General features: G+C 39.4%; 1 protein-coding gene across 3 annotated transcripts in view; it reads left to right on the plus strand.

The window, feature by feature from the left end:
• The window catches only part of MDN1 (midasin AAA ATPase 1), a 96,310-nt gene that overhangs the window by 18,475 nt on the left and 68,765 nt on the right, over positions 1 to 9,070 (plus strand). For all 3 annotated transcript variants that reach the window (XM_035320855.1, XM_035320857.1, XM_035320856.1), the window contains exons 14-23: positions 57 to 205; positions 320 to 380; positions 882 to 1,093; positions 2,606 to 2,709; positions 3,706 to 3,850; positions 4,582 to 4,678; positions 5,560 to 5,673; positions 6,318 to 6,465; positions 6,658 to 6,768; positions 7,611 to 7,762. In XM_035320855.1, coding sequence (XP_035176746.1) covers positions 57 to 205; positions 320 to 380; positions 882 to 1,093; positions 2,606 to 2,709; positions 3,706 to 3,850; positions 4,582 to 4,678; positions 5,560 to 5,673; positions 6,318 to 6,465; positions 6,658 to 6,768; positions 7,611 to 7,762 — 1,293 coding nt within the window. The remainder of the gene's footprint in view (positions 1 to 56; positions 206 to 319; positions 381 to 881; positions 1,094 to 2,605; positions 2,710 to 3,705; positions 3,851 to 4,581; positions 4,679 to 5,559; positions 5,674 to 6,317; positions 6,466 to 6,657; positions 6,769 to 7,610; positions 7,763 to 9,070) is intronic.

Consider the following 9,070-nt stretch of genomic DNA (forward strand, 5'->3'; position numbering starts at 1 on the left):
TTGAAACAAGCTCCTGGATAAATCTTGGCTTCTAATAGCTTCCTTTATTTTGTCAGAACAAAGCAAACCTTTGCTGCCACACGGCCGTCAGCGGTATTGATTGAGCAGCTTGCAGTTTGTGTTGTCAAAGGAGAGCCTGTGCTCTTGGTTGGTGAAACAGGAACTGGCAAAACTTCAACTGTTCAGTACCTTGCTCATATTACAGGTAAATGAAATGTGAAGACTAACTTGTACAAAGATGATAAAAAGGAAAAAAAAATCAACAACAGCAGCACAAAATGCAGAAACAAGTTGATGTGCTTTCTATTTCTTTTCCAAGGACACCACCTGAGGGTTATCAACATGAACCAACAAAGTGACACTGCAGATCTGTTAGGAGGGTAAGTCAGTGACTGCTGTTTGGTCTGTTTTGTGTAACAAATTGGCAGTATAAGTTACTAGTTGAAAACGTTGTGTTGTCAAAGAATTGTTTTTAGATGCAGACCTGTTTCATAGTAGTGCAAATGTCTTACCTTCTTACCTTCCATGCAGAAATCTTGCTCTCATTGCTGAAGAACATACGCAGTTTCACTGAAACGAGTGTATGTGATGAAGTGATTTAAAAGCAGAACCCACTGTTGCTTTAAAAATGGCTAAGTGGTTCAGTATAATTCCAATGTAATATTCACTAGACATATTAGTCAGTAGTAACAAAAGTATTTTACTGACCAGGGCAGTATGGACTTAGTGGTTTAAATATGTGAAAAAAACCTTTGGAAACTTGGGTTCCTTAATGCACGATATTGTTTCCATTTCAAAATGATTTTGTTAGTACACAAATGTTAGTTCCTGTTCCTCCGTGACAATGACAAACAAGTAATTACTCTTTTGCTTCTCTTCAGTTACAAGCCTGTGGATAACAAGCTGATCTGGCTACCTCTGCGAGAGTCGTTTGAAGAACTCTTCTATCAAACGTTTTCTAGAAAGAAAAATCAAACGTTCCTGGGACACATTCAGACCTGCTACAGACAGAAACGTTGGCATGATCTGCTAAAACTAATGCAACATATTCATAAATCTGCAGTTAATAAGGAAACAAAAGAAAATGCATCTGGTGAGATATCAGATGAACACAGATAAACCATTGCAAGTGGTGAACCATTGCAGAGAGTAGACAAGTAGCGGTGAATTTTTGTTCATTGGTTGTCTTTTCCATTTTACATTCACCCTCCTGTATTACATATTGCTTGTCGTTTTGAAAAGCACAGCCTTGGTCTATGGCAAGGCATTCAAAATACTGTTAGAATGGTCTCTTTTTCTAACCCATCACTGCTGTTAGTTTGCTGTGTCTGACGGTTAAGTTTGGCTTGTCTGAACTACGATGCCCTTGACATCCCATCTCCACTCAGTGTGTTTGTTTGCAGTGTTGGTGAACAGTCCTAGCTGTTTGTGTCAGTCTTGCATATGAATCATTCATATTTTCAGACCTGGAATCTCATTAGGTCTCAGCAAATATCACCTATTTTAAAAGCTAAGCAAAACAGAACAAAACAAACCACAAGGTAATAATTCAGTCAGGGTAGTAATGACTTTAAAAGCTTGATAAGAGCTTGCTGGTGACTTGGTTTCAGTGTTGGTGATGGTGACTGGACCAGTGCTTTGCTGCGATTTGCTCTCTTTTGTCTCTGAGTAACAGTTTTTCTTGTTTTGTACTTCACTACCTGCTTGGGACAGATGCAATACTGAGGCTGTGCCTTGCATGGAGTGGTTTCTGGCCCTAGACCTGCTGCGCAAATGAAGTTGTAACTTTCATGCAGTGTGGGCCAAGTAAACTTGATTATGAACCTCTTCTTCCCCTTTTAACTGATTCCTCTGAATATGCAGATATAAAAACAAATATGCACAAATGTCAAAAAAGATGAGACATTAAGAGCACTTATGTCAATTATTGACAATCCTAAAATAAATAGAGAAAAGCTGAAATATACTGTAACCTGCAAAACGGGCAGTTTAAGTCATGATGCTGCATGTGCATCAAGCTGTGACCTTAAGCAAGTAACTGAAATCAGTACAACAGTAAACAACTCTATAACTCATAAGCAACAGTATTTTTACTGATACTGGATTGTTCATTGTTAATCTGTTCCATTGTAAGGCTTGTAAATTTGCTTTTATTTTTCTGAGATGTCTCTTTCTGTCCTTGGAAATTAGAGTGGTAACAGTCATGTCGATTCAAGTGAATTGCCAGCATAAATATTTGTTCTAAGCTAGGACACTTTCCAATGAATAGCAAATTGTCTATGTCAATAGTGTTCAGCTAAAATTAAAAAAAAAAAGGGGGGGAGAAGCCAAGTTGATACATTAAATTCATGAGATGACTTCTGTAGAACTTGAATGTTTTTGGTGCTCAGACAGGTTTAGCCTTGTATTTGTGCTTGAAAAAGCTTGATAGTCATGTGGACATGGATATGGTTTAGTGATGGAACTTCGTAGGTCAGGTTGATGGTTGGACTTGATCTTGAAGGTCCTTTCCAACTTAAATGATATGATTCTATAAAATACTGTTTTTAAGCGTTTGTGTGCTATTGTTCTGTTGGTGCAAACTCAAATTTTGTTTTGATTACAGGTTCACCACTGAAGGAGAAGTGGGAGGCATTTGGTCTTAAATTGAATCATGCTCATCAGCAGATGAGAATGACGGAAAATGCTCTTCTCTTTGCATTTGTAGAGGTATTTAGAGTTTTGCATTTTGATGCTGGGAAGTATGAGGAGGAACATTTATAAGATGTTGAAATGAGTCCTGGCAAGAATCTCTTGTTGCGAAGTAGAACTTGTTTCATGATAACTGTGTGGAACAACTTCAAGGGGTAGGAGGGAGAAAAAGAATGTTGGTGGTAACACATTAACTGAATGCTGTATAGTAAGGATTAAGGCTGGTATGATAAAAGAATACCAGCAGTATGGTATATAATCTTTTTAAATGAATGAGATTACAAAATACATCTTGATCAATCTGCAGTAGGACATCCTCATGCCTGGGGGGGTTCCTGTGAAGTACTTAACTATAAGAATCTGTACGATGTTTCTGGAAGTAATTTTTTTTTTTAAATGTTTCAAACTCTGTGGTATAATAGTCCAGTGACATTGTATGCAATGGGGGAAACTATAATGTTTTGTGCATGGCTGTTCCTTGTCATCCTGTTAGTCTGAATATATGCTCTCAAATTTTATATAAATGGCCAGCCCTCTCTCTGAAAATGACTGTATAAATTGTTGGGGAACCTTTGACCTGAGTATAGTTTTAATTTATAAAGTAGCTCACTGAGAAATACAATACTGCTTTTGACCTTGTTTGAGTTGCTTTAGGTTAACCATCTTATTCTTAGTGTTGTCAGTGAAGCTTATGCACCACAACGATGGGTATCACTGACAGGCAACATTGCACAAACCAGAAAGGTTAATTCTGTTATAAATGTGCAAATCTAAATGATAGTTGATAAGTGTGATAACTGTTTGGCTTTTATGACTTAAAAAGTAATTTCTGTCATTGAGGGAGAGCAGAAAAACTGCTATTGCTGAAAAAAAAAAGAAAAATCTGAGACTGCCATTCATCTAATGAACCCATAAACTGCAATACCTGCAATAAACTGCAATTTCCAATATGCTGATGCTTTAGATGAGATATTACTGCTAGTGATACGATTAACAAATAGATCTTCTTTTTAGGGTACTCTGGCACAAGCAGTAAAAAAAGGAGAGTGGATTTTATTGGATGAGATAAACTTGGCTGCAGCAGAGACTTTAGAGTGTCTGAGTGGTTTATTGGAAGGATCATCTGGGTCACTGGTGTTATTAGACAGAGGAGACACAGGTACTGTTTCCATATTCAAAAATCACTATCCCTTCTTCCTCTATTCCAGTTCATATTGCTGAACATGGTGTTTTTAATGCCGTTGGCCCATTTGGGACAACTGCCCTAGCTGTGTCACTTCTCAACTTTTTGCTCATTACCAGGCCACTTGAAGATTTGAGGGGATGGAAGGGGGGGAACATAAGGCTGTGCAAGCACCATTTAGCAACAGGCAAAACATCAGTGTGCTATTAAGAGTGTTTTAGCCGCAAATCCAAAACGCAGCACCATGGGGACTGCTGTAAAGAAAGATGACTCCACCACAGCCAGACCCAGTACAGCTTCAAGGGTGAAAAATGCAACTGCTGAATAGTATTTTCTAGAGCTGCAACTAGAGACAAATGTTCTATTACCTCCCAAGGCTGTCCTTTCTTTCTGGCCAACAGAAGTGCTGCCCATTGTTCTGAAAGACACAAAAGGAGTTTGTCATTTTAGGGGTTATAGAATTTTTGAAATATCCGGTGTTGAAAAAATATCCTGCTATGCACAAATCAAAGTAAAGGTTTCACTTCCTATGGCTGTTGTAAAGATACAGAAATACTATGAAATTCTATGTTGTTACTCTCTGAAGACTTACCACGCTGGCATTTTAAGAAAACAATGCAATAAGAGAAAATTGCTTTAGAAGAAATTTACTTAATGTAATATCCTGTGTTTAACTAATCCTTTGTTGCATTCCTATTTTCCTTTAGAGCCTCTTGTACGTCACCCTGATTTTCGCTTGTTTGCATGCATGAATCCAGCTACAGATGTTGGAAAGAGAAATCTCCCTCCAGGAATAAGAAACAGGTAGGGAAAAAAATGATAAAATACTTAAACTCTGAAAAAGATTGTGACTTTAGCTAGCTTTATAAATTGACCCAGTGAAGAACGCCTTATATGAAGCCCTAGGATAAGTCTGAAATCTAGCTTCCTATGGCAGGTGAATTCCACATCATGGTGAAGGTTTTTTATGGAATAGGATCAGGAAAATATGTATGTAAAGCTGCTGAACATGAAGAAAGGGTCTAGCAGTAATATTGTCACTGGGGACAGGTTAAATGGTCATTTTTTTTTACGATTAAAATGTCAGTGCCCGGGAGTGCTTCTGCAGCAATTTATATGCCTACTGGAAATGATAAAGGCAAGTGTCTTCAGCACCTTACACTTGACAACTTGTAAGTGTTGATGATCCTTGCAAAAAAAACTATGTATTATGCCTTGTTCACTCAGAAGAAAGGTGGATGACATGGTAGAACAGATGCATGATATTTAGAATACTGGAATTTAAGCTGTGGCTGGGAAAACTGGAGATGGGGCAAACTCATTCCTCAGTACTGTTCCCGAATGCAAAGGTCTTCCCCTTGTATTTAATACAGTTTTTCCAGAAGGTGCACGTGTAGTCCTTTATCAGTTTCATGAACACTGTGCGAAGGTATACATATGCACTTAGTACATGCAACCAATCATTTGCAGTAATTAGTAAGAAAGTAAGGTTTAATTACTACTAGCTCCCTGGGGTTAATAGTGAAAAGAAAGAGAATGTGATGCAGAACAATGAAGCTGAAATGTTCTCTGTGGCTTGTTAAGTTAAAAAGAATTTTTATTTGCATTTGTCAAAAAGAATTTTCAGAATTTTTTTCTAATGTTGTCAGATGTCTAAATGTTATGGATTGATTTGACTCTTAAAGGTTTACTGAAGTTTACGTAGAAGAACTGAGAAATGAAGGAGACTTGCAAGTTCTTATTATGGATTACCTTAGAGGCTTGAACGTGAGCAAAAATACAGTGCAAGGAATTGTGAAGTAAGTTGGTTTTAATCTCTTGAAGTCCTTGATGGAATAAGGCACAAAAAGGAAGTACACAACTAATCTGTAGTTAGACTGTTTTAAAGAAACAGTAGTGCTCCATACATAGCAATTCTCACAGCCTTAGAAAGTAGGGTAGATGTCATCCTCTTCCTTCTGAAGGTTTCTGTACTCATGGGGCGGAGATTCGCTCTCTCTATTTCAGAAATGCTTTCTTGGTGACACCAGTTAAAAAACACTCCTGTAACAACCTTCTTTTCCATCTTAGAGATGGAAAATGTTTTGTTTCTCTAGGTTACATCAATTAAAATCTTGTGTTTATCAGGTAACCTACATTTCCCATAGAATAAGGCATATAATCTCACTGAAGACCTGTTAAGTGCTTAGGATACTCCTAGTTTATAGTTATTCTCTGTTTAGTAAGTGCTCTCAAAAATAAGGTTCTGAAATATTCTATTGCTTTGTTTCACTGATAATACTGATAGCACAGCTTGGCATGGCTTTCCCAGCCTAGAGCTTCTAAAGAAAGCAGTTGGAGATGAGCTTAAGTGTTCATGCTTGGGGATTAATTCCTTAGATCAACGCTCTCATCAGTAAAAAACACTGTGTAACTGGAACTGGTTTCACTCTTATTTTTGCAGCTTTTACTTAGCTGTGAGAAAGGAAGCAGAAACAAAGCTGGTGGATGGAACTGGCCACAGACCTCATTACAGTCTCCGTACGCTTTGTAGGGCGTTGAGATTTGCAGCGTCTAATCCATGTAGCAGCATACCACGCTCACTGTACGAGGTGATTACCTATGTTGGGGTTCATTTCCATTTGTGTATTCACTACAGAGTCAGTTTGGGTAAAGGAAAATCCTCTCTTCTGGGTACAGTGTTGAAGTCAAATGATTCTTCTAATTGTTTGTCTGTTTTTGTTTTTTTTCCTCCTAATTGTTTTTCACTTATTCACTGGCAATAACTTTTTTTTTTTTCTTAGGGCTTTTGTTTGAGCTTTCTGACACAGCTTGACAGAATTTCTCATCCAATAGTTCAAAAGCTAATTTGCCAGCATATAGTCTCTGGCAACATCAAAAGTCTTCTCAAGCAGGTAGGTAACAAAGCCTACTTTGAACTGGTTGGTATTCAGAGTAGAATTTGAGTAGCCTTCTGTGCCTTTTTCTCCCACATTTCCTTCACACAACCACAGTCATGTTTTTTTTTTTTCTGTATGAAAGAACTTTTTTTTCTTCAAAGTGCAGTTCCTTAGTAATTTTCTCTCTGTATGAAATGCCCGTACATTAGCTGGTTTATTCATTAGTACAAGAAAAAAAAAAGGAGGACTGGTGATTAAAGCATTGTCAAGTGTAAGCAGCTTAATATAATAGTGACTCCAATTGTAAAGCTTACAGGTTTTTGAGGAGCTTTCACAGGCTTTTCATTTTTAGATTCCAAATGCCGAACATATGGATATGAAGCAAACATCTTTGGTTTGTCTCTATTGGGAAAGGAAGAACCTTTACTAGTTCTGAGAGCCCAGAATGCATTTGCATGGCTGAGTGGGCATCTGGGATAGGGAAGCCACTTGTAAGAGATGTTTATTTGTTTCAGAATAAAAACCTTCACGGCAGCAACTATTATGGATACGAAAAGTTAAAAGCCAATTTGCCATTTGGAAGTGTATTTCAAAATGTGCTGGGAGAATGTCTTGGGAAACTTATTCTTTCATGGTGCTGGCAAAGATTGCTGCTTTGTGACCTTGAAATAATTTGCTCAGGCTTTGTGTGTAATTTGCATTCTGTGACAAGGGGACAGTGCTTACTGCATGAGTGCTCAGGGGGTAATTTAAAATGACTTCTTAGAGAATGTTACAATGGTATAACAGTAGTTGTCTTCATTAGCAAATTGAAACTCATTTGCATAATCTTTACTTCTGCTGTCATCTCTTCTCAGCCAATACCAAAACCGCAAGGAGAGAAATTTATAAATATAGAAGGATACTGGATTTCAGCTGGGGATAAAGAACCTATGGTAGATGAGACTTATGTGCTAACCCCTTCAGTTAAGCTTAATCTGAAAGACATTGTCAGAGTTGTGTCTGCAGGGTATGTCTGTCTGTTTTTTTTTTCTGTTAGTAAAAAGTTAAATATTACTTATTGTGTCACCTAGTCTTTGTTGTTTAGCATGAGTAATGTCTGTTTTCCTCTTATTTTATAGTTAACTTCTCATTATATGCTGATTTGAATTCATATAGCTGTCCCCCAGGGCTCGGTGCTGGGGCCGGTCCTCTTTAACATCTTCATCAATGATCTGGACGAGGGCATTGAGTGCACCCTCAGTAAGTTTGCAGATGACACCAAGTTAGGTGCGTGTGTCGATCTGCTCGAGGGTAGGAAGGCTCTGCAGGAGGATCTGGATAGGCTGCACTGATGGGCCGAGGTCAACTGCATGAAGTTTAACAAGGCCAAGTGCCGGGTCCTGCACCTGGGGCGTAATAACCCCAAGCAGAGCTACAGGCTGGGAGATGAGTGGTTGGAGAGCTGCCAGGCAGAGAAGGACCTGGGAGTGATAGTGGACAGTCGGCTGAATATGAGCCAGCAGTGTGCTCAGGTGGCCAAGAAGGCCAACGGCATCCTGGCTTGTATCAGAAATAGTGTGACCAGCAGGGCTAGGGAGGCGATCGTCCCCCTGTACTCGGCTCTGGTGAGGCCGCACCTCGAGTACTGTGTTCAGTTTTGGGCCCCTCGCTACAAGAAGGACATCGAGGTGCTTGAGCGGGTCCAAAGAAGGGCGACGAAGCTGGTGAGGGGCCTGGAGAACAAGTCTTACGAGGAGCGGCTGAAGGAGCTGGGCTTATTCAGCCTGGAGAAGAGGAGGCTCAGGGGCGACCTTATCGCTCTCTACAGATACCTTAAAGGAGGCTGTAGAGAGGTGGGGGTTGGCCTGTTCTCCCACGTGCCTGGTGACAGGACGAGGGGGAATGGGCTAAAGTTGCGCCAGGGGAGTTTTAGGTTAGATGTTAGGAAGAGCTTCTTTACTGAAAGGGTTGTGAGGCATTGGAACAGGCTGCCCAGGGAGGTGGTGGAGTCACCATCCCTGGAAGTCTTCAAAAGACGTTTAGATGTAGAGCTTAGGGATATGGTTTAGTGGGGAGTGTTGGAGTTAGGTTAGAGGTTGGACTCGATGATCTTGAGGTCTCTTCCAACCTAGAAATTCTGTGATTCTGTGATTCTTTCCTTCTTAAACCATCTTATTGCTATAATGAGTTTTGTTTAAGTGATAATCTAGAAATTAGCAGTTAGAATAACCTGCTTTTTTCACACTGTCATTTAAAAACTTAGAGAATCACAGAATGGTTTGGATTGGAAGGGACCTTACAGACCACCCAGTTCCCCTCTAACCTGACGGGCGGG

Source organism: Oxyura jamaicensis, chromosome 3, assembly GCF_011077185.1.
Source record: "Oxyura jamaicensis isolate SHBP4307 breed ruddy duck chromosome 3, BPBGC_Ojam_1.0, whole genome shotgun sequence".
Lineage (NCBI taxonomy): Eukaryota > Metazoa > Chordata > Aves > Anseriformes > Anatidae > Oxyura > Oxyura jamaicensis.